The sequence below is a fragment of the Lolium rigidum genome, chromosome 6 (assembly GCF_022539505.1).
Source record: "Lolium rigidum isolate FL_2022 chromosome 6, APGP_CSIRO_Lrig_0.1, whole genome shotgun sequence".
Lineage (NCBI taxonomy): Eukaryota > Viridiplantae > Streptophyta > Magnoliopsida > Poales > Poaceae > Lolium > Lolium rigidum.
Genome location: NC_061513.1, coordinates 110,966,237 through 110,992,376, shown reverse-complemented (window position 1 = coordinate 110,992,376; position 26,140 = coordinate 110,966,237). Strand labels below are relative to the sequence as shown.

The 26,140-nt window shown below is 48.2% G+C and overlaps 1 protein-coding gene and 1 pseudogene across 1 annotated transcript; one reads left to right on the top strand and one right to left on the bottom strand.

Annotated features, from left to right (window-relative positions):
* The first annotated feature begins 11,185 nt into the window (after positions 1-11,185).
* LOC124663116 (protein Rf1, mitochondrial-like) lies at positions 11,186-13,290 on the top strand. Its single transcript, XM_047200857.1, has 3 exons — positions 11,186-11,818; positions 12,120-12,285; positions 12,388-13,290. Exons 1-3 carry the CDS (start codon positions 11,186-11,188, stop codon positions 13,146-13,148), a joined length of 1,560 nt encoding a protein of 519 aa, XP_047056813.1. The 3' UTR covers positions 13,149-13,290.
* A 2,607-nt stretch (positions 13,291-15,897) lies between these two features.
* LOC124663114 lies at positions 15,898-18,746 on the bottom strand (annotated as a pseudogene).
* Between the last annotated feature and the right edge of the window lie 7,394 nt (positions 18,747-26,140).

Genomic DNA, 26,140 nt, shown 5'->3' with positions numbered 1-26,140 from the left:
TTTGACTGGAAACTTTGCACCAAGTAGTTCGGAGTCTGCTGATTGGTGGAAAACTGGAAATGCAGCCATCGTCGGCTGTCAAGGAAATCAACAAAGCTATATACGGAGTATATACCTCCAATTATTATTCCTTGCTCCCACTCCCATATGCACGCCCCTTGCTCAATCCGTCTGGATCATATTGTTATCGTTAAGGAAAATATTCGATTAATAGTTTACCTTGTTGATGTACATATGCGAGTGTGGCATTTTGTAGCTCGAGCTACATGTAGCCTGTTTTTTCAAAAAAATTGAAATGGCATTTCATAGTTTCAAAAAAATATGAACAAAAGTTCTTGAGATAGATAATGTTATACTCTATCACTGTGAACAAAAAAAAAAGCAATACGAAAGTCTGAGTATTTTGGGTTGTGCAAAATTCACAAATCCGTGAATCTGAATAAGTAAATTTGAAACCTCCAAAATTTGTCATTTTTCTGTAGCCTCGAATATAATGTATTTCATCCTGAGATTTTGCACAGTAGTAGAGTACGTTGTTGCCTACTTCAAGAATTGTTTTCAGAATTTTTTGAAACTTCAGAATCTTGAATTCGAATGTTGTAAAGAAAAAAGAGCCATGTAGCTCGGGCTACATTTGGACTTTCCGAAGCATATACAGAGTACAACATTACACAGTATAGGCTCTTGTTGGAATTAATCTCGTACTTTCACATCCCTGTAAAAGAAGGTCACGTACCTGCTCAAATAAAATGAAGAGATAAGAGGAAAACTACATTGGTTCATAGGTGTAGATGCATCCACTATTTAAAATGTCTAAAAATTCTGAAAAAAATATCGGGGTGTACATCCATACAATCTATGTTCGCACACGAAGTTTCACAGAAAAAATAGTATTATTTTTTATGGCTAGTATAAAAACAATTTCGGGTGCTCCAAAATAGCTTTTACCGGGACATTTTCTTGTCTTTTTTACATAGTGCACACAAAATGTTTTTTCTGCCAAACTTTTGTGAGCTGACATAGAAGGTGAGGATGCACACCTAGAATTTTATTTCGAGATTTTTAAACATTTTAAAATGAATATAAAATATATTTTTCATAATAGGTGCATCTAGACTCATGAGCTAGAACACCATGTCCAGAGATAAGTTCATCATTATCTTCTAATACACTAACATAATAAAATAAGGTGGGTCCCACATCCCTAACTATTGCGCCACGATCCGAAGCGCATCCAATGTTAATTTGGAGTCGGTCGTGAGAGCATCTCCACTCGTCCCCCGACTAGGCCTCCGAGCGACGTTTTTCTAATCCGGACGGCGTAATTCGGCCCAATCGAGTCCCCGGTTTCTCGTTTTCGTCCGGATTTAGGCTGAAATTCATCCGGTGATCCCATGCCATCCCCGGCCCCCCGGGGAGCGGTCGGGGACTCCGGACGAAACGAAAGGCGCGAAACGTCGAGAAAACTTCCCGCGCGTCTGGTGGCCCCAACTTGTCGGCGAGAGACCACGATCGTCGTCCTCATCGCATCGTCTTCCGCGCGCTGTAAAGCCTCGCCGCCGGTCGGCATTCGCCGGCCGCGTAGCTTCCACGCGGCGAGTTAATGCCGTCGCCTCGGTATCACGCCCGCCTACCTCTATTAATCGCCGAACTACCGCGTCTGCCCCGCATTCACATCTCTCTCGCATTCCACCAAATCTTTCCCGAACTCGAAGAGGTAGCAATGGCGAACGACGGTGCGGCCAACAACGGCTTCGGCCGCCGCTCTCTCCACCAATGGGAAGGACGGCTCCTCCACGCGGCGGGCTACCCGGCGCCGCCGGACTTCCGCGCACCGGGGGGATGGAGGCTGAGCGCAGGCGGCGTGCCGATCCCGCCGCCGCCAAGGGGGGGGGGGGCTTACTCGAAACGGCGATCAACGAGGTGCTCGTCACTCTCAGTGACGAGCAGCGCGTGGATCCGCGTTTCTTCCCCGACAACCACGAATCGTGGATCGCGTTCTTCCGGCGCAGGTATGAACGCGAAATCCGGGCGTACGACGGCCCTCCTCCTCCTACGGCAAGGAATAACGCCGCCGGCCGCCGCCGATGGTGGAGCGCGCCTGGCCGCACCCTCGAAAATGTGCTCGCGCACATCAAGGACGGGAACTCCCCCGTCCTGGGGATGCCGCCGCCGGTGGCGCCTACCGTGTCGCGCCGGCACGGTAGTTCGTGGATGCCGAGGAGGATGGAGCCATCTGATGTCTACGGGAGCTTCTATTCTTGTAGACAGTGTTGGGCCTCCAAGAGCAGAGGTTTGTAGAACAGCTGCAAGTTTCCCTTAAGTGGATCACCCAAGGTTTATCGAACTCAGGGAGAAAGAGGTCAAAGATATCCCTCTCAAGCAACCCTGTAATCACAAAGCAAGAAGTCTCTTGTGTCCCCAACACACCAAATACACTTGTCAGATGTATAGGTGCACTAGTTCGGCGAAGAGATAGTGAAATACAAGTAATATGGATGTATATGAGTGGTAATAGCAATCTGAATAAAATATGGCAGCGAGTAAACATGCAACAAAACAAGTAAACAAACGGAGATTCGATGCTTGGAAGCAAGGCCCGGGGATCCTGCTTTCACTAGTGGACACTCTCAACAATGATCACATAATAGAACCACTCTACACTCTTTTGTTGGATGATGAACACCACTAACTGTGTAGGATTACACGAACCCTCAATGCCGGAGTTAACAAGCTCCACAGTATTCGATATTCATGTTTAAGTAACCTTAGAGTGCAAGATAGATCAACACAATTACACCAAGAACTAACATAGCATGCACACTATCACCATCACACCATCAAGGAGGCATAGATCACATCAATACTATCATAGTAATAGTTAACTTCATAATCTACAAGAGATCATAATCATAGCCTACGCCAAGTACTAACACGGATGCACACACTATCACCATTACACCGTGAAGGAGGAATAGAGTACTTTAATAACATCACTAGAGTAGCACATAGATGATATTCAACTAGATCACATAGAGAGAGAGATGAACCACATAGCTACAGCGGAGCCCTCAGCCCCGGGGTGAATTACTCCCTCCTCATCATGGAGACAGCGATGGCGGTGAAGATGGCGGTGGAGACGGCGGTGGAGATGACTCCGGGGGCAATTCCCCGTCCCGGCGGCGTGCCGGAACAGAGACTTCTGTCCCCCGAATCTTGATTTCGCGATGGCGGCGGCTCTGGAAGGTTTTCTCGGGTTTCGTCGAACGTATCGGTGTTTTTAGGTCAGGGACGACTAAATAGGCGAAGATGCGGAGTCGGAGGGGCCACGGGGTGCCCACACACTAGGGGGCGCGCCCCCCCTTGGGCCGCGCCGCCCTGTGGGGTGGGGCCCCCTGGCTCCCCTCTCGTCCTTCTCCGGTGCTCTGGAAGCTTCCGGGAATTATAAGGTCTTCGGTCTTGATTTCGTCCGATTCCGAAAATATTTCTTTACTAGGATTTCTGAAACCAAAAACAGCAGAACAACAGAATCGGCCTTTCGGCATCTCGTCAATAGGTTAGTTCCGGAAAACGCATAATAATGACATATAATGTGTATGAAACATGTAGGTATCATCAATAAAGTAGCATGGAACATAAGAAATTATAGATACGTTTGGGACGTATCACCATCCTCCTCCTCGTCTGGCTCGCGGTCGGCGTCCAGGTCCGGCGGGTCGACGCCGGCCACCGTCAAGAAGGAACCGGCGTCGCCACCGCCGACCAGAGGGCGCAGCAGCGGCACCCTCGTCATTCGCGACCAGCCTTCCGCTCCGCAGAGCGGGCGGAAGAAGACGAAGAAAGAGGCCGCCGCAAACCAGCTTGCCGAGGAGGAGGCGAAGCGCGCGGAGGACGCCGCGATGGCGGAGGCGATCGCCAGGTCGCTGAAGGACATGGAGGAGGCGAAGCGCGCGGACGACGCCGCACTGGAGTGGTCCAGGCGGGACTGGGAGCGCCAGGAGGCGGAGCAGCAGTGGCGGCTGCTGCATCTGGCTGCCGCGCGTCAACTCGCCGCCCGCGCCGCCACACCATCCGCCGCTAGGAACGCCGCGCCCAGGGAGGTGGTGAAGCTCGAGGAGAGCAGCGACGACGACATGTACCTTCCATCGCCGCCACGCGCCGGCGACGCTGGCCAGGGCACGAGCCGCTAGTACGAGGCTCCGCCGCCCCAGGACAACGCCGGCTCGAGCGACGACGACGACGGCGGCGACTACACGTCCTTCTACCGCCATTTCGGCATGTAGTAGGCCATTTTTTAGTTTAAGTTTTAGTTTGCCAATCGCCGAATTCAAATATATGTACGAATTCGGCCTATTTATGTACGAACTCGCCTCTATATGTTAAATATCATTAAACTTCGCTTATGTTTGAACGAACTCGCCAATTCGCCGAAGTCTGTTACATCCATCCTAGGCTCGCGGCTGGAAAAATGGGCCTCCCCAGGCCAAATTTTTCTCCAATCCGGACGACAATTTCGCCGGATTTGGACGTGGGGAGCCCCAAACGACTGGAGATACTCTGAGTCCCTAGGGCTACATATAAAAAGGGAATAGCCGTTATGTTTGAGGTGACGATCTCACAGGGTGCTCTGGTTCCCGATATTCCCACATTGATCATAACCTGCTTTGGGACTCGAAGGTCATCTCCCTCACCAAGTACGTCATGGGCAGTGCCGTTGGCGACCCGAAGGCCACCGCTATCCGCTGCTAGAGAGAGCAACCGACATTCATCGCCATATTGTTGTGCACGTCGACGAAGAGGCTCGGATGGCTTCATCAAGCAATGGTTAGACTCTCTTAATCCGCATCAGACTAGGTGTTCTATTTTGGACTAATTATTGTCATGTCTAAGTTAGGTCTTGCAGCTCGGACTAAGCTTAAGGGTTTCCTTCTTCGAATCACACGATATAAAAATCAAACGAGTGAGATAGACATAGGAAGAGGAAAGGGTCAAGGATGAAGGGTGTAAGAGCATCTTCAGTCGCGTCCCCCAAAGCAATTTGGAACGCGCCGGACCAAAAATCCGTTCCAGCCGCGTCCCTCAAAGCCCAATTTTGTCCGGCGCGGACCGATACGGTGTCCGGAGCCCTGAGCCCGTCCCTGTTCCACAGGGGACGCTCCGGGCACGCGGACACAACGAAAAGCGAGACGAACCGACGCGGGTCCGACGCGTCAGTGACTCGGAAGGCTAAAACCCCGTCGCCTACCTTTGGTCAAGCGACGTTAATGGCGTCCCTGTTTTCCCAGGCGACGCAGGGACGCGTCTCGTCGTGCATGGCAGCGTGGCCGTCCGCGCCGACGTTATTGCATCCAACGACCCGCTGCCTCCGCTGTACATTAAGACGCCCTGCAGTTCGTCCCAATATCTCACCGCTCCCAAACCTTCTCGTCGCCGCCTCCCCCCGTCGCAGATCTTCTCCTCGCCGCTCAAAAAATGTCGAGCTCGTCCTCCCGTAAGATAGCCGCAGCAAACGGCTTCGGCCGCGGCAGCCTAACCGTGGCGGAGGCGTGGGCGCTGTACCACACCCGCTATCTAGTCCCGCCGGACATGCGGTTGCCAAGCAGCAGCGGCTGGAAGATGGCCGTGAACGGCATTGGCGTCCCGCCACCGCCGAAGCCGGGCACGGACCGATGGAAGAACGGCATCAAGGCCCGGCGGGCTCAACTCACCGCCGAGGAGCGGTTGGATCCGACGTGGGCGGCCAACAACAACGACGACTGGTGGAAGACGTACTTCAAGGCGAAGTACGACGTCGAGATGTACAACACCCAGGGGCTCGTCGACGGGCCCAACAGCTGGAACAAGGACGGTCGCGCCCTGTTCTGGGGCGTTCCGGGGCGCACCCTCGAGAACGTCATCCGCGGCATCCGCAACGGCGCTCCAAGGTTGGAGACGCCGTCGTCACCGCCATCGTCTCCTCGAGGAGGACCACCGCAATGGCAGCCGAGGAGGACGACGTACTCGTCCTCCTCGAACTCTTCTTCCTCAGGACCGACGCGATCGACGCCGTCCTCGTCGTACCGCTCGGCGCCCTACACCGTCCCCAAACGGGAGGTGAAGGAGGAGCCGGCGACGCCCGTCAACACGAGGCGTGGCGGCAGCGGCAGCCGGCGGCAGCAAGAGAGGCGCGGCGGCGCCCTCCTCATCCCGAAGCCGGAGGTGAAGGAGGAGCTGGAGGAAGCGTCGCAGGCGGCGCTGCTGGCGGAGTACGAGCAGCAGCAGCGGCTCATCGCCAGCAGCGACGACCCCGAGGACTGCCCGGGCTGCGGGCGGCGTGCTTGGCGTCCATGAACGACAAGGACGCCTGGAGGGGCGACATCGACATGGCGATCGCCATGTCCATCCGCGACTCCGGCAAGCCGCTCGTGGACCTCACCGACGACGGCGAGGCAGGACCAAACGGCTTGGTGAAGGACGAGCCCGTCGACGAGCGCGTCAAGCAGGAAGTCATCACCGACGAGATGTACAACTTCCAGCAGTACTGCGACGCCTCCGGCCGCCACAAGTACTTCTAGATTAGGTTTAGTTTAAATTTAGTCAAATTTCGTTCGAATCTATGTAAGTTTGGATTAATCTAATCGAATCTCGCTTAAGTTTAAAATTTTCGAATTTTTTTTTGGAGGACGCGACTGGGGTGCGACGTCCCCAAACGCGACACGAACGAAACACGTCCCCCAAACGCTCAATCCGGCGCGGTTTGGGGACGCTTTATGCCAGGGGCGAAGCTCTCCTTTGGGCAAGGCAGGGCAGCCGCCCTACCTTGATTTTTGGTGTATACATTTAGATGTACGTGTTTTTTCTGAATAATTTGAGTGGTCATACATAAAAAACGGACTCCGTATGGAAAAGCTATACTTGTTTTAGTGAACACTGCGCAAAACTGATTTCGAACCGAAAAAAAAACTAGGTAGAAAAATATAGATTCTAAGTTGAATGTGAATAAAATTGCTTGACTTACATTACCTCAAAAAATTGCTTGATTTACATAGATTTACCATAAACCTTACTATATACAAGATACCATTGAGCTATTTATTATTCATACAAGGAGAATCGGGGGTTTTAAATATTTCTTGATAGACACATCATGTTTCCTTTGGCGACATTATCAGCTCATTGAATTAGTTTTACTTTTACCGGTGGCGATGATAAGAACTAAAATGTATTTCCCAGCGACAAAGATCATCAAGATCGAGTTACGCATCAAAAGAGGGATATTTAGAATTCTTGATCAATAGGATTATAGAGGATAGCAAAAGCCATTGAGATGACAATTTGGTATGTTGGTAGGTTCTACTTATAATCAAATATTTTATATTTTTATGTAATCAAATATTTTATATTTTTATGTTCTAAGGAATTGTGTTAGAATCATATATATATAACATTAATGTCTCACGACTATTTTAGGTCTTCGCATCTTTTTCTAAGAATTCACCGCCCTACCTCAAATTATTTCCATCCTTCGCCACTGCTCTTAAAACTCCGTTCTTGTGCATAGGGAACGATGTTTCGCAGTGGATTTTCTTTTCCTCATGTTTTTGCCTTGAAATGAGGACAAAACGAGAAGTTCTCCCTGGTTTTTACTCCCACCATCCTTGTGAAGAAAGGAGTGAACAGTAGAAATATCCTAATGACAAGCTTCTTAATTGAGGTCGTCGCCGACAAGATACAAATGACAGTACGTATGAAACACAGAACGTCACAAGAACGATACAATTGATGACTGCATGTTATGCAGACAAGCACCGACATGTTTGCTATTGACGTCCTCGTCTAGTTTATACTCGCCAGATCTTTAGACTAGCCACAATGGGAGTATCATAGGTAGTATCATGCATTGCATGCATGCAAAATGCTGATGTGGCAGTGCAATTAAGGATGAGAGAGAGGGTACTAGTATCATAGGTAGATCATCAGTATCATAGCACATACTACTAGAAAAATTAATGTCAAGTAAATCTTGTACATATATTTGCATTGAGATTCTACAAAACAATTAATACATGAAGATTATGATACTAGTATATGATACCATGCATTGTGAAGATAGTAACATGTAGTAGTATCATACGCATGATACTACTATATGATACTATGCATTGTGACTAGTCTTAGAACTGCTGACGCAGCCAACATTCTTAAACCCGCCGCTGGAATGTCGCTGGTGTACCCCATTCGTCATATGAATCAACTAGCAGAGATGGTCAAAAATCCATTTTGTCGTCACGTAATAAATGCCCATCACTAGTCTTTACTTCACACTCTCCGTGATGTCACACTTTCATCTATTTACCTAAAAAATGCCACCGCAATCAAATTATTTAACTGTGAACCACGAGTGTTATCGGAAACAAACATCTAACAAACCCTTCGCAGCGCAAATTCTCCCCTAAATATCTCCCTTGTGCGAAGTATCCCCTAACAAACTTATCGCGTAAATAACTTGGAAAAAACAATTGAGGGGGGCGGATAATTGCATGATCTACTCACGCATGACTCGCTATACTCCCCCGTTTTCTTAATGACGGAGATGGGGTAGGTGAGCGTGCGCACAGTCGGGGACGGACATGGATTCAGTGACATTAGAACAGCATGGCACGCTGTTCCATGACCGCCCATCCATCCTACACTTTCCATCTAACGGCTGCAATCAAGCGATCAGATTTTTTTTGCCAAATTTGTTTTTTTTGCTGCGCCCAAAATACAAAATATTTTCGATTGAAACTTTCCGTACTCACAACATGATTCGTTGGCAATATGTACATTTTTTGTTTTGAATTTTTTGATGATTTTCAAAAAACATTTAAAATCCTCAAAAAATTCAAAACAAAAAATTTACATGTTGCCAACGAATCATGTTGTAAGTACGGAAATTTTAATCGAAAATACTTTGTATTTTAGGCGCAGCAAAAAAGACAAATTTAGCAAAATTTCTGATCGCTTGATTACAGCCGTTAGATGGAAAGTGTAGGGTGGATGGGACGTCATGGTACAGTGTGCCATGCTGTTTTAATGTCACCCAATCCCTGTCCGTCGAGGACGAGGCCGTGCCTTGGGCGGGGATGAGATCGACGATCTCCAGGGTGGAGGAGCGCTGATCTCATGCGGGTCATGGGAGCAGCGGAGAGGCGGAAGGTGGCGAGGTCGTCACGCGTGCGAGTGGTGGGGTAGGGCTTCTCGATCCAGCAACTAGCTCCGAGGATGTGTTCCGTTGTGGAGAGGTGCCATGCTTGCGATGGGATGCCGTCAATCTCTAGGTCAACGTGGTACTCGAAGTGGCCGGAGCTGGCGTGAGCCAGGTTGCACCAGGGGCGGACCGAGAGGCAGAACCCGGGCCCGTTGATGAAGTGGTCGCCGGCCATCCAATCCAGAGCTTCCTTGGAGTGGAAGATGATGAGGAAATCTTCCGGGTGATGCAGGTGAACTGTGAACTCGCCGTCGCGCAGCTCGAAGGAGTCGCATAGGACATTCTCCACCTCCCTTGCCATGACCACCGACCTGGTGCCAGTGATGGAGGCGACCATGGAGCGGCGCAGGACCTCCTCGGCGCGCTCCATCTCCACCGTCCGCGACAGGATGACGCGCGACGACATGGCGTCCGTAGCCGCCGGCATGGGGGCGCGCGCGATGGGGCGGCGGTGTCGGCGGCAGAAGGGGCCTGCCTGGGCGCAGCGGCACGCGAAGGAGGATCACGCGCAGGGCGCGGAGCCGTCCTTGGCGCGGCTGCGACCGTCGGCGCGGCACACACAACGGTGGCCTGTCCGTTGGAGTCGCGGGGATTCTCGCACTGCCTGGAATCTTGGCCAAGGTGCAGACACTTGCGGCAGCGTACCTCGCTGGTGCAGTCGTGGATGACGTGGCCGGGGTCAAGGCACCGGAAGAAGAGACCGGCGGCCTCCTCCGGCGATGGGCTGCGGCGCGCCCTTGGTGAGGCAGCGGGGAAACGCGGCGCTCCCGACGTTTCCTGTCCTTGCGGCGGGGTAGCTCGAATCCCTCGTTGTCGATGGTGCGCCGGACCCGGTGGATCTCCGAGCGCGGGCCAACGCACTCCTTGGCCGAGACGTGGGCACGGGCGGCGCCGCGGGGTGCGGCGGTCGCAGGTGGGACTGTGGTCGGAGGCTGGGGAGGGGGAGGTGGTGGCGTGCACGCGACGTCGCTACAGGAGCGTCCGCTGGAGGTCTCGCCGTCGCAGCCGGACCACCGCCGCTCGCTTGCCAGGCGGTGACCGCCGGTCGAAGGAGCAGGAGGTGGAGGTGGACATCGCTAGGCCTGAGCACGGAGCGGGGAGGGGGCTGCCGGCGAAGGACGGCGACGTGTGGTGGTGGGGCTAGAGGAGGCTAGTGTTCCTTTGTGGTATGAAGAGAGTATTTATGTTTTCAGTAATCTCGGTAAATACACTATATTTTTCAGATACACAAGAACATTTTCTTTGAAGTTTGTGAATGTTTAATGTAATATACATACACATTTTACTAATATTTTTGCACGGAATATACATACACTTTATTGAAAGCCACGAATATTATATGGTAGATAGATGAATAAATGAATTTCAAAATATGTAGAGATTTATTTCGAAATTCCTATGAATCAAACATTGCCCTAAATTTGTATGGTTTTTAAGGGATCGGATCGGCGAACGAAATCGAACAAAAGAAACTGTGTAAAAAAAAATCGGTTATTTTACACTTTTGGACGATTTTTTTTTTTGAACAGGACTTTTGGACGGTTTGACCCGGAGCGGACGACACTCACGCCGATACGGAACGGAATCGCTCCCAAGCTCGGAAAGATTCTGTGGAGAGGAGCAGAATGCAGGACGCATGCTCCAGGTACGAACTCTTCCCAATCTCTCTGCCAAAATGCATGATACTCACCATTACGCAGACCTCCAAATCGAATCCCGTTCCGATCCAAAATTTCCCCACCCACTTCCGCCTTCCTCCCACCAGGGATTGCGCCGGCGGTTCGTCGTCGCCGGCGCGCTCCAGCACTCACGGCCGCTGCAGGAAGGACGGAGAGCTCTGCGGAGTCTTCCGTCGTCGTCCTCCATCAGGGCTCGGGCCGGCGGTTTGTCGCTGCCGCCCGCATTCACCGCCGCTAGAGGAGGGAGCGCGACCTCCTATCCTAGGCGGCGGCGGCAATGCCGCGCTTCCGACCCCGCTCCCCTTCTTTCCACGACCCCGTCCCCTCACCCGGCTATCAGCTGCTCAACGAATTCAAGGATCGTCTGGGCTCGGAGACGCTCAGTCCTGAGCTTGCGCACCAACTGTTCGGCAAATTGCTTCGTCAACCCGTCAAGGTACCAGAACGCGCGCTCAACGGCTTTTTCGCCGCCCTCGCGCGTGCCCCGCCCTCCATTGCCTGCCCCGATGGCCCTGCCCTCGCCATCACTCTCTTCCAACAAATGGCCCGAGCAGGCCAACGTCCGGTGACCGCACCCACCATTTACACATACAACATACTGATTGGTTGCTGCTGCCACACCCACCGCCCGGACCTAGGGCCTGCCTTCTTCGGGCACCTCCTCAAGACAGGTATCAGGGAGAACGTTGTCACTTTCAACAATTTATTGAAGTGCCTCTGTGACATGAAGCGAACGGAGGAGGCTCTGGACGTGCTGCTCCACAGGATGCCCGGCGACCTTCCTAATGCCATCACCAGACGTGGCCACTCTCCCAACGTGGTTTCATACAGCACGGTAATTGATGGCTTCTTGAAGGAGGGTGAAATAAGAAAAGCTTTGGATCTATTTCATGAAATGATACAGCAGGGGGTTGTGCCTAATGTGGTGACATATAATTCCATTATTGATGGGCACTGCAAAGCAAGAGAAATGGACAAGGCAGAGGGGGTCCTTCGGCAAATGGTTGATAATGGTGTTCGGCCAGACATATAACAGCCTGATCCATGGATATTCCACTTCGGGCCAGTTGGAAGAAGTCACTAGGTTGTTGGAAGAAATGAAAACTCAAGGTATCATGTGGGACGTTTTTACTTGCAGCTCATTCATGGACTATCTTTGCAAGACCGGAAGAATCAAAGAAGCTGAAGACTTATTTTATTCCATGGCTGAGAACGGCCATAAACCTAATGCTGTCTCATACACCACGCTTATTGATGGCTTCTTGAAAGAGGGTGAAATAAGCAAAGCATGTGATCTATTCTGTGAAATGATACAACAGAGGATTGAGCCTGATGTGGTGACATATAATTCCATTATTGATGGGCTGTGCAAAGCAAGCGAAATTGACAAGGCAAAGGTGGTCCTTCGGCAAATGGTCGATAATGGTGTTCGGCCGGATATCGTGACATATACCTCCATTATTGATGGGCTGTGCAAAGCTAGAGCAATGGACAAGGCAGAGGGTGTCCTTCGGCAAATGGTCGATAACGGTGTTCGGCCGGATACGGTGACATATAATAGCCTGATCCATGGATATTCCACTTCGGGCCAGTCGGAAGAAGTCGCTAGGTTGTTGGAAGAAATGAAAACTCAAGGTATCATGTGGGACATTTTTACTTGCAACTCATTCATGGACTATCTTTGGAAGACCAGAAGAATCAAAGAAGCTACAGAATTATTTTATTCCATGGCTGAGAAGGGCCATAAACCCGATGTTGTCTCATACGGGATTATGCTTCATGGTTATGCTACAGAAGGATCCCTTGTTGATATGAATGATTTCCGTGAGCAGATGGTACGAGACGGAGTTGTACCCAGTCTCAGTGTTTACAACATACTGATTGGTGCATATGCTAAGTGTGGAAAGATGGATGCAGCAATGCTTGTCTTCGAAGATATGTTGAAGCATGGTGTGAACCATGATCAGGTCACATATTTAATTGTGATAGCTGCATTTTGCAGAATGGGCAGGATGGATGATGCCATGGACAAATTCAGTGAGATGATTGATATGGGTGTACCACATGACACAGGTGTTTACGAGTGCATGATCAAGGGTTACTTTAGACAAGGTGATTTGGTGCAAGCCAACAAATTGTTTACCGAAATGAAGAACAAGGGTATTTGTCATAGTCCGCGGAAGGGTAATGAAAGAAGACACAATATTTTTGACTTGGTTATTGGTACTGGTATGGCCTGATCCTGTTACACAAACTTCAATGAACAATGGATATTGCTTAGTGTCCAACATGGAGAAAACATTCAGGGTAGATACTGTGGTATCACCTGGCGCCGCGCTAGTGTTATTACTCAGCACTTGTTACTTAGCATGGTTATGCTCTCATATCTTGTAGTTGGATAGGTTTCTCTAGTAAATATTAGTAGTGATTGTATACTCGTGACGTCGGCCTCTACCGTCGGCAGTGCATGAAACACGTCCATCATTGGTAAGCTTTTTTCCGGCATTGTTCATACTACCCAAATTTAACTTCTTTGGATCTCCACACCACACCTTTCCAATAAAAAAACAGATGGGTGTGTGTCCTGGCAACAAAGAATGTTGGGTTCCTAGTATTGTACTTAGCATCTACTATACCTTTGTCCACAAACTACCCTTAGAGCATCTCTAGTAGAGCCCGAAAAAACGTAAACTGAAAACGCCGAGTTCAGTTCACCGAAAACGCGAGTTCTGACGAAATTTGCAGAGGCGCAGAATAGAACCCGTAAAATGGAACTGAAAAGAGGAATTCGAATTGGCGCGGGTGATTTGAGGCGATGATCATAGCTTATAGATGACATAGATGCTCCGATTGAGCATCAATACTTACATAATTCTTGCAATTGACATAAATACTGGTACACCGGCAACCTTAACCTAGCTAATAAGCAAAATGCGGCATATTTCGAGTTATGGCGCGCGCGGCGGTGCCGGTGCTGGCGGAGATGGTCGGCGGCGTGGAAGTCTTCACGCGTCGTCCTTGTCAAGCTCGACTATTTCGAGCTTGACCTGGCGGACGCGGGCCTCCCGGCGGGCCGCCTCGTACTCTCTAACCTAGCGGACGGCGTCGGCCTCCTCCCGACGGAAGCGCGCCCTCGCCTCCGCCGCGCTGATGGCGAAGGTCTGCGCCATGACGGCCTCCTCCTCGTCGCTGCCGTGGACGTAGTCCCCGGCGGAGAAGGTAGGCGACCGAGCGGGGACGAGGTCGTCCTCCTCGCTGCTCGCCGTCACGGGCAGCCGCAGTTCGCGGCTAGACTGCCCGGAGGAGGAGCCCTCGCCTTGGTTGGTGAAGCGCGCGAGCTTCCCTGGGGCCGTGAGCCCCCAGTTCGTCCAGCGGCGAGCGCTCCTCTTGCGCGCGCCCTTGCTTGCGGAAGACGGGCGGACGCGGCGGCGAGTCGCCGCCGCCCAATCCCGCTGCACGGCTGTCGGAACCTCCACGGGAGGCCATAGCGTGGCGGCGGCGGGAGGGGGGGCTGCTTGCGCGTGGATTGCTCGTCAGAGATTGGCGACTGGCGGCGGCGGAGGAAGACGAACGGCGGATGGGAGTAGGGTTTGCGAACCGAACTTCCCTCCGCGAACCCTTTTAATAGGGGCCGTGCGGGGAGTTTCTCGGGCCCCTGAACTTCCGATTCGGGCCGGCCCATGTATTCGGTCTCTGATCTGCGCGCGTTTCGGTCCGAACCTGTGAATCCGTCGGAAAAGTTCGGTTCCGGCGGGATTTACGGGCTTTGTTAGAGATGCTCTTACCGTGATATATCTTCTAATCTAGGAACCTATCAAACAAAAATGTATAATTTGTAAATTAGGAATACCTAATCCACCATATTACCTTTTCATACATATAGAAGACCAATTAGTCAGGTTATATTTTTTTATGGCATTCCTCATCACTCCACATATAATTAGCTATTCTAGTGTTAATCGGACTTTCCCATTTGGGAAACTTGAAAAAGGATGACATGTAGATAGGGATGCTAGATAGAAAATTTGTTTGAAGTTTTATTTTATCTATAAAAATCATCAACATATAAAACGCCAAGTAAATACATTTTGAAAATAGGACTTGATCGTGTAGATACTGATATTTGTTCTATAAGTTTAGTCAAATCTATAACAAATTGACTTAAGATAACTAGATAAGATTTAGTTGCCTTGCATTGAAAAATAGAGCTAGTGGGATTTTATGGACTGCTAATAACGCTGAAAAAAACGCCATCAAGATAACCTATTTGAGTTTTATTCATCAGAGTGGTTAATTCATGGACGTACATACAATTTACAACTTCTTCCACCACTCAACAAAAATTGCATGAATCTGAAAACCGAAAAATCAACACGGACACACAAAAAAAAAAAAAACCACACCAAATTCTGGCAAGACTAATTGGTGTTGGAGTCTCCTTTTTATATATGCCACTTAACCAGGGTCTGTCTAAGTCAAATTGTTTATATATAGTTTGATCCAGTCTGTACAAATCATCAACATACAAACATCAAGTAAATAAATACATAAACAAAATATGATTTAATCGTGCAGATGTTGATATTTTGTTCTATAAGCTTGGTCAAACTCTTGCAACGATTTGACTTAATTAAGTTATGATTTAGTAGAGGGTGTAGAATTTTGTGGACTGCTAAGAACGCCGCAAAACTGTAGATCGGCACGTATGGCCTGATTTTGAACCGAACGCCATGGATGAAGAGATGATGAACGCCATGGATGAAGAGATGAAGAAGAAACTGTAAAACCCCTTTGCGTTTTATTCATCTGAGTGGTTAATTCATGGACGTACATATGTACAAGTTACAGCTTCGTCCACCACCCAACAAAAATCGCATGCAGAAATAAAGAAACGCAAACCAAATCCTGGCAACATGAGGTATGTAAAGGAGCAACGATTTTGTTTTTTGATCGTTCGCTCCTAGACTTGACGAAAATTCCGGCGTCTCATCAGCCCTGGTTCGCACGTCCGGCCTGCCTGCTGACGGTGGTGCGCCTGCTTAACCGCTGATCAATTCCAGGTCTGGCCTCGCCGCTGCCTGTTGTGCGTGTGCCGTCCGTCATCGTCATGTCCTCCGTGGTTGCCACGCTGCTGGCCGTGTACTCGCTGGACGGGTTCAGCCCGTACTCGCTCGTCGGCGCGCTCAGCTCGCTACTGGCGTACTCGCTGATGGTGCCGCTGCCCGTGCCGGCCCCCTGCCTGAACGCCATCCTCCTCATCCGCCTCACCTCGTCCGTGTTGCCGCCCCCTGACGACCGATGCATCGCGCTCTGGCCCGGCGCCATGCCGGCGTTCAGGTCCTCCGCCGCAAGCTCGCCCTCCAGGTACCGGACGATCTGAATCACATTCCATCGGCAGCAAGCGTGTTAACGATAGCATACATGGAGCTGGCTTGATTTAGTCGGAGATTTGGCACGAACCTGGGTCATACGCGGGCGAGACCTGGCGGTTTGCCGAACGGCGGCGGCGGCGCAGGCGACGAGCCGCGCCATCTCGTACGCGTCGTAATTGTCCTGCAGCTTCGGGTCTATAAGCTCCTCGTAGTCTTCCTCCTCCACGGCCTTCGTCAGCAAGGGCTTTGCCTGTTCAGCACAGAAGAGGTGAATCCATTATTTAGTTGCATTTGCATTGCAGCATAGATAATACATGTAAACTCACCCAAGAAACTAATGTTTCAGGCTGGTGATCAGAAGATGTCATGATAGGTTTGTTTCCGGTGATGAGCTCCAGAAGCATTACGCCGAAGGAGAAGACGTCAGACCGGTCGGTTACTTTGCCGGTGGCAGCATATTCCGGAGCCAGATATCTGGAGACACAAGTTTTCACAACAGAAGATTACTCCACATGCATTTCATTCATGTACCAGCGAAGCGATCTTCATAGTCAATCTGAGATTCTGAGGTGTGAACAATTATCTTACCCAAAAGTTCCCATTATGCGCGTTTCAACGGCAGTCTGTTCTATTTCCTGGCATTTTGCTAGCCCAAAATCTGCAACCTGCACGTACCAGGAAGAGTCCATCTCGTTGATAATAAACATACTGAGAACGACGGGAAGATGCAGAAAGGGTGTTCTTTTGACAATTTACCTTGGGCTCGTAGGTGTAATCGAGGAGGATGTTGGCTGCCTTGATGTCGCGATGGATAATCTTAGGATGGCCTGAGATTGAAAAAACAACAGCCAGTTAATGGCAGGCAAAACTGGCAAAAACAACTTCTTCAGTCTGCAACAACTCACAGTCCTCGTGCAGATACGCGAGACCCTTCGCCGAGCCGACGGCAATCTTCCACCGCCGTGGCCAATCTAGCGCCGCCCGGCCGCTCCCTGAGATCATTACCAACCTATATTACGTCAGGCAATCTTCCAAATCCAAGAAAGCAGTTACAGATCGAGGTACTTACCGTGATGGAGGTTGGACTCGAGCGTCTTGTTTGGGACGTACTCGTAGACGAGGAGGCGCTGCTCGGCGTGGATGCAGAAGCCGACGAGGGAGACGAGGTTCTTGTGGTGCACCCGGCTGATGATGTCCACCTCCGCCCGGAACTCCTTGTGGCCCTGCCCGCTGCCGGCGCGGAGCTTCTTGATGGCCACCTCCTGCCCACGCACCGTGCCCTTGTAGACGTGCCCGAACCCGCCCTGCCCCAGCAGGTTCGCCTCCGAGAACCCGTCCGTCGCCGCCGCCAGCTCGTCGTACCCGAACGTCCCGCCGGCCAGCGGGGACCCGGGCGCGCCGCCGCCGTCGTGCATCGACTGCATCGATGGCGTCGTCGACAGCGCGTGCAACTGCTGCCGCGGCGTCGCCGGCTGCCTCGGGTCGTAGAGGAAATCCGCTGCCACAAGCAAGAAGAAGCACGAAAGCGATCGGTCAGCCCAACATTCCGCGCGAAAACACATTCAGAAACAATTTGAGTTTCGGATACAGCATGATCAGTTTCTAGATGAAAATGCAGCACTATCGAAAGAAGTGGAGCACTGATCAAAGACGGCGCGGACTCGATCGCACTAAACACGCGCGTCAGCTTACGCCTCGTTGCACGCACTAGGACGTCACACGATGGCATCCGCGAAAAAGTCACACGTGTTAACAATCGCGGTCTCGAGACTCGTAGTAAAGTCAGAACGTGTACGCACCTGGGGTACCCGGCGGCGCTACCCTACCGCGCCGGCGGCGCCGCTTGGCCACGAAGAAGAAGATGAGCGCAGCAGCGAGGCCGAGCAGGACCACCGCGCCGACGCCCGCGCCCACGCCCACCGCGGTGCCTGGCGACGAAGACTTCCTCGATGTCGAAGGCGGAGGCGGATACAGCGATAGAGGTGACGCCGGAGGCGCTGTCGAGTCCGGTACGTTGTTCGGGGGCGGCGCCGAGAATGGCACGTCAGGCGGCGGGGGAGATGAGCCTGGCACGTTCGGCGGGGAAGGCGGGGGCGGCCTACGCTGCGGAGGTGAGGGCGTTGCCGGTGTTGGTGTTGGTGTAGGCGTTGGCCTTGTTGGGGGAGGTGGAGACGGGGACGGCGTTACGGGCGTTGGGGTTGGGGTCGGCGTCGGGCTTGGTGGAGGTGGCGACGACGGGGACGGTGTTACCGGCGTTGGGGTCGGCGTCGGGCTTGGTGGAGGTGGCGACGGGGACGGCGTTACCGGCGTCGGGATTGGCGTCGGTGTCGGCCTTGCAGGAGGTGGTGGAGGAGGGACTACCGGCCTAGGCGGCGCCGTTGGGGGTTCCGCCGGCGGTTCAACAGGTGGAATGGCTATGCTCACCGGAGGAGGTGGAGGTGGACTCCTCGGAGGTCCAGGTGGCATCCTCGGAGGAGGTGCGTCATCTGGAGGTGGTGCGTCGACGTTGGGAGGAGGAGGCGGAGGTGGAGTCCTCGGAGGAGGTGCCTCGTCCGGAGGAGGTGGAGGCGGAGCCCTTGGAGGAGGTGCCTCGTCTGGAGGAGGTGGAGGCGGAGCCCTTGGAGGAGGTGCGTCGTCCGGAGGAGGTGGAGATGGCACCGGAGGTGGTGGAGATGGAGATACCGGAGGTGGTGGGGATGGAGATACCGGAGGTGGTGGGGATGGAGATACCGGAGGTGGTGGGGATGGAGTCTCCGGAGGCGGTGGAGATGGAGTAACCGGTGGAGGTGGGGATGGAGTCACCGGAGGATCAGGTGGGGTTGGAGTTACCGGAGGATCAGGTGGGGATGGAGTCACCGGAGGATCAGGTGCGGATGGACTCTCCATGGTGCTGCGTCGTTCAAAACCTTAACGAACGTTACAGTGTTACACACTTACACTCTCGGCACGGCTAGGAGCTTCGGCTCATATATAGATGAGCAAGAGAATGTAGGAGAGGAGACGACTACCGAGGCGAGGTGCAACAAGTGCGAAGACATATTCGCGAAAGAAAAAGCGCGAAGACAAGTATGAGCTCGATGCAGTTAGCCTAGCCATGCATGACGTGGTTACGCTTTGCATAATTTGGCAGTGTAGAATTCTTCTCTTCGCTTTGCTTGCCGGTTTCAAGCGACAGCGAGAGCAAACATCATACGAATCGGGGCTGCTGTAAAAGAACAGGGTCGTCGCTTTTCTCTTTCTTTTTCTAGTATCCACTAGCCAGGGTTTGGTAGATAAGATTGACCCTGCCAAAGTCAATGACTTGCTCGATCATGGCGCCTCCATAATTTTTATGTAGTAGAGATGATGATGTTTTCTATACATTATTTGATCAAAGTTTACAAATTTTGATTTTTGCTAAATCCCGAATCATTGAGTGGTTTTCGAACCGGTACCAAAGCCTCCCACCTTTAGTCCTTTGGTACCGGTTCGTAACACGAACCGGTACTAAACGCTATTTCGTTTAAATTTTTTATCCATTTATTTTCTAATTATTTTTCACTCCCTCTTTTTTTCCCTCACAATTTCTAATATTTCCGTTAGTCTCTGACTATACTTAATCTCTAGTCAAATTACTTACCCGTGTTCAAACTTCCCGGTCGGTCACCCATCCTTACACTACTCCAACACTAGCACGTTTAACTTTCGAGTTCCTTTCCGTCCCACTTCCAAATGCTTCGCGCGCATGTTGTTGATAGTAGTATCATATCAATCATATTAACATGTTAGTGGATGTCCCACTTCTTTATTGTTTAAATTCCAAATAATTTTTTAATAAACATAAGTAATGATGTAATAACAATGTTGTCTAAATAAATAAAATTAATTTTTTAATTTGTATTCTTTTTAATTATTGTTTAAAAAATTAATATTTTTTTTTGCCAAACCTAAAACCTGAAAATTTGAAAATATTATAATTTGCTAAAAGTAATAGTAATATTCTGGGATTCAAAAAAATTTATAATTATTAATTTTAATTTTTAGAAAATTGAAAATTTATAAAATTCTAAATTTTTGGAAAAAAACTAAAATGTTCCTGATTTTATATTTTTATTTGGAATTTTGAGAATCTAAAAATTGGCTAACCGGGTAAACCCGGGTGAATTCGGTTGTAACTTTTTCCCACGAACATTTTGATATATTATACTTTTTTTCCGACATCGTATGCAAAAGTTAATGCGGTTTTACCATTTTTCAAACTTTTTTTTGCAAAAAAAGTCAAAATTCTTAATTTCACCAAATAGTAGGTTGCATAACATATAAGAATCTGGAAACATTTTATTTTTTGAATTTTCTATCATTTTCATTTGTATTTTACAAAGCAAAAAAAAGGCGATCCACGGGGGGAGGGGGGTGGACGTGCGTGGGGGGCAGGAAAACCTTTAGTGCCGGTTCGCTAACCCTTTAGTACCGGTTCGTGTCACGAACCGGTACTAAAGGTCCTTTGGAACCGGTACTAAAAGCATGGGCAGTGGAACCGGTACTAATGCACCCTTTAGTACCGGTTCATAAGGAAACCGGTACTAAAGGCCTGGACGGAAGCCCCTTTTTCTACTAGTGTATGTGTACATAAGTCTTGTCTTAGTTCAAACCTATGTATGTTGTACCAATTTTATAGGAAACAAACAACATTTATAATACAAAATTAGTACCAATTGATCTATTATGTATTATTACGTTTTCATAATGTATTTGCGTGTTGTAAATGTTTATATTTTCGTAAATACCAACCAACTTTTCTTAGATAACATGTGGGCTTTCTTAATCCGACGAGACATACCGTCAATACAATAGTTTGATGAGAACAATCAAGGGGCACAACACACCGCACACAACACCTACTGGAATCACTTAACTGAGTTAAGAGATGAGCTCGACAACATTTTGCACGCTCCATACATGTTAGAACATAGCAAACCCTAAACCAGGCGACCAATTCCTTAATATCTTGAATCGCCAAGGTGCATAGGGATCAAACTCTCTCCGCACATTTAATGTGTTGTACATCTGAGCGACAAAGTCTACCAAAACCCTAAAAAGATGCAAGAATAATAGGAGGTGAGAGAGGAAGCAAGCTCAAGAGGGTCAACAATTGTGGTAAAAAACATACTCAGGAACCCTTAGAACACGTTGGGGGAGCATCCCCTTTTACAGAAAAACCAAATATGAAAGTTTTGGGGAAAAAAGTTCAATCTAAGTTGATCCCACGACTAGTCCAACCGACTCCCGGATCAACATGCCTATATGCAGACTGGCATGGACATCGACACAAATCGGTAGAGTCGGTGCTTAGCAAATCGGTAAGACTCGATGTAGAAATCGGTGCAGACCGAACATCTTGTGAAATCTCAGGATTTGGGGTTACAAAAAGAGAGAAAACAGATGTGCGCATTGCATTCATGCATAGAAAATCCGGGGAGTTTTCGCGCTTTCAAATAAAACATGTCACGGTAACTAAAGTTTCACTTAAGTTGATGGAATTGAAGTAGATCATCAACTCAAGTGCTATAAACCTCAATGTGACTTTGCTAAAACCTTGTTTTGGGTAGAGGTGATTTAATCTATGGGTTACATCAAATGGAACTAGAACTACTCCAACCACACTTTAAGTAAGGATTAAATACCAAATCTTCTAAAGGATTATAATATGGTATTCCTTGCAACCATATATGGATATAGTTCAACCACCAAATAAAATAATAAGAAAGAATCAGGAAACCATTCTTTACTTATCTTTTCCTTTACCAAATCATATTTCTACCATGATCCTCATGGTATATCTTAAACTCAATTCTTAAAATCATGTAAAGGACATTACATAAGTTCTTTATCCAACCTTGAGTACTCCATCCTTGTTTATACACATTCATCTTTATTAAACTGTAGAGAAGAGAGAAGTCTACATCTATTAGAGAAGCAATGTCAACACTTGAGTCAAACCCTTGAATATATATCCATATGCTCACATCATCATCTTTAAGAAGAACCCTAGGGTGTTATTCAAGACATTACCTAGAGAGATGACCCATTTATGTTAACCATAGATCTTGATGATCACATCCTTATCTTTGGAACCTAACCTTAGGGTATTATTAAGTCATTCCCAAATGAGAGAAACCATTCATACCAACCTTAGCTATACCTATTAAAGGATCAAGGATAACTTTTGAACTAAAACATTAGGGTATAATCTATCTCATATTTGGGATAATCAAGTATTAAATTGAACAAGACCATATCCATGAATTGATGAAGTAAGAAGGAGACTAATACAACCAATATAGACAAGTGGAGACTTAACCTATTCATACTTAAGGAGACATTATGAGTACCTCATACACCCTAGAGTAATCTTATCTATGTAAAATACTCAAGCTAAAGTGTTACACTCAAGTTATTTGAGCAAGCACTTGATTTTGGGGATGAGAGTGAAATCTTCTTAGTTAAACCTTTGGAAAGCCAAAACCCTTGCTCATTACCACTTGGTAATGACCATAAAACTAAGAGCTAAAAGTAAAAAAAAAGGTATTATGAGTAATTTGATCATGTATAATGTTTGATCAAGCCTTGGATAAATAGAAAAATAAGTTAAACCTTAATATGATAAGTAGATATCATCCACCGCATAAAATCATCGGGAGACTACTAATAAGTAGCCCTAGCCCATTCTTAATGTTTTTAGTAGAAAAGGAATGGCATTGTACTAAACCCTTGCCTAGCCAAGCTTTGTGAGAACCTTAATAATATTTTGAGATAAATATCCTCTCAATAGTGGGGGAGACTAAACCTAGCTAATTCAATATGGTGTCAATTCATATCTAGAACCTATGCCTATATCTCAATTCTAGTTTGTGCATCACTTGGGTGATCACAACTATAGACTTAGGCCACAATTTAGTTTGAACCCATGTGCATTGGGTGAACATAATTAGAACCCTAGAATTACACCTTAGTTAAATCTTATATTTCAATCAGTGAACATAAGAAAACCTTAGTGCCAAACCCTTGATGTCTACGGGTGCTTCTATTCTTGTAGACAGTGTTGGGCCTCCAAGAGCAGAGGTTTGTAGAACAGCAGCAATTTTCCCTTAAGTGGATCACCCAAGGTTTATCGAACTCAGGGAGGAAGAGGTCAAAGATATCCCTCTCAAGCAACCCTGTAATCACAAAGCAAGAAGTCTCTTGTGTCCCCAACACACCAAATACACTTGTCAGATGTATAGGTGCACTAGTTCGGCGAAGAGATAGTGAAATACAAGTAATATGGATGTATATGAGTGGTAATAGCAATCTGAATAAAATATGGCAGCAAGTAAACATGCAAGTAGAACAAGTAAATAAACGGTGTTTGCGAGTATTGGAAACAAAGCCTAGGGATCATACTTTCACTAGTGGACACTCTCAACATTGATCGCGTAATAAATACTTCTTCTCATATGTGCTACATACACTCTTGTTTGATAATGAACATCATTCGTTGCGTAGGATTACACGAACCCTCAATGCCGGAGTTAACAAGCTCCACAACATTCGATATTCATGTTTAAGTAACCTTAGAGCATAATAGATCTTTGCAAAATAAACCAAGAACTAACATAGTGCACACACTGTCCACATTACACTATGAAGGAGGAATAGATCACATCAATACTATCATAATGACAATTAACTCCACAATCTACAAGAGATCATGATCATAGCCTACGACAAGAACCACACGGTGCACACACTAGTCACCTTTACACCATGCAGGAGGAATAGACTACTTTAATAACATCACATGAGTAGCACACAACTAGTAGCGATACAAAGCTCATCATATGGATCTCAATCATGTAAAGCAGCTCATGAGATCATTGTATTGGAGTACAGAGAGAGATTAACCACATAGCTACGGTAGAGCCCTCAGCCCCAGGGGAGAATTACTCCCTCCTCATCATGGGAGCAGCGATGGCGGTGAAGATGGCGGTGGAGACGGTGGTGGAGATGACTCCGGGGGCAATTCCCCGCTCCGGCAGGGTGCCGGAACAGAGACTTCTGTCCCCTGAATTGGAGTTTCGCGATGTGGCGGTGCCCCTGGAGTCTTTCTGGAGTTTCGTCAAGAGGTACTGCGTTTTTAGGTCGAAAGGGGTTATATAGGCGAAAGGGGAGCCTCGGAGGGGGCCTGGGGCCACCACACCATAGGGCGGCGCGGCCCCCCTCTGGCCGCGCCAGGGTGTGGTGTGGGGCCCCCAGGGCTTCCCTCTGGCGGCTCTCGGGTGTTCTGGATGGTTCCGGGAAAAATAGGAACCCGGGCGTTGATTTCGTCCGATTCCGAGAATATTTCGTTACTAGGATTTACGAAACCAAAAACAGCGAGAAAACGAGAACCGGCACTTCGGCATCTTGTTAATAGGTTAGTTCTAGAAAATGCACGAATATGACATAAAGTGTGCATAAAACATGTAGATATCATCAATAATGTGGCATGGAACATAAGAAATTATCGATACGTCGGAGACGTATCAGCATCCCCAAGCTTAGTCCTGCTCGTCCCGAGCAGGTAAAACGATAACAATGATAATTTCTTAAGTGACATGCCGTCATAAACTTGATCATATTGTAAACATATGTAATGAATGCAGCAATCAAAAACAATGGTAATGACATGAGTAAACAACTCAATCATAAAGCAATGACTTTTCATGAATAGCACTTTCAAGACAGGCATCAATAAGTCTTGCATAAGAGTTAACTCATAAATCAATAATTTAAAGTATAGACATTGAAGCAACACAATGGAAGATTAAGTTTCAGCGGTCGCTTCAACTTGTAACATGTATATCTCATGGATAATTGTCAACATAGAGTAATATAACAAATGCAATAAGCAAGTATGTAAGAATCAATGCACAGTTCACACAAGTGTTTGCTTCTTGAGGTGGAGAGAGATAGGTGAACTGACTCAACATAAAAGTAAAAGAAAGGTCCTTCGCAGAGGGAAGCATTGATTGCTATATTTGTGCTAGAGCTTTGATTTTGAAAACATCAAGAGAGTATAAAAGTAAAGTTTTGAGAGGTGTTTGTTGTTGTCAACGAATGGTAGTGGGTACTCTAACCCCCTTGCCAGACAAACCTTCAAAGAGCGGCTCCCATTTTATTTTATTTTTGGGTGGCACTCCTTCCAACCTTTCTTTCACAAACCATGGCTAACCGAATCCTCGGGTGCACTGCCAACAATCTCATACCATGAAGGAGTGCCTTTTTATTTTAGTTTTATTATGATGACACTCCTCCCCACCTTTGCTTTCTCAAGCCATGGCTAACCGAATCCTTCGGGTGCCGTCCAACAATCACATACCATGGAGGAGTGTCTACTTTTTTTAATTGATTTGGGACTGGGAATCCCATTGCCAGCTCTTTTTGGAAAATTATTGGATAAGCGGATGAAGCCACTAGTCCATTGGTGAAAGTTGCCCAACAAGATTGAAAGATAAACACCACATACTTCCTCATGAGCTATCAAACATTGACACAAATAAGAGGTAATAACTTTTGAATTGTTTAAAGGTAGCACTCAAGCAATTTACTTTGGAATGGCGGAGAAATACCATGTAGTAGGTAGGTATGGTGGACACAAATGGCATAGTGGTTGACTCAAGGATTTTGGATGCATGAGAAGTATTCCCTCTCGATACAAGGTTTAGGCTAGCAAGGCTATTTGAAACAAACACAAGGATGAACCGGTGCAGCAAAACTCACATAAAAGACATATTGTAAACATTATAAGACTTTACACCGCCTTCCTTGTTGTTCAAAACTCAATACTAGAAATTATCTAG

Coding starts and splice junctions, on each gene's coding strand:
- LOC124663116 (XM_047200857.1), top strand. CDS start 11,186: ATGCCGCGCTTCCGACCCCGCTCCCCTTCTTTCCACGACCCCGTCCCC. Junction 11,819..12,119: donor ATGAAATGATACAGCAGGGG/GTTGTGCCTAAT, acceptor TCCATGGCTGAG/AACGGCCATAAACCTAATGC. Junction 12,286..12,387: donor TGATGGGCTGTGCAAAGCAA/GCGAAATTGACA, acceptor GGCTGTGCAAAG/CTAGAGCAATGGACAAGGCA.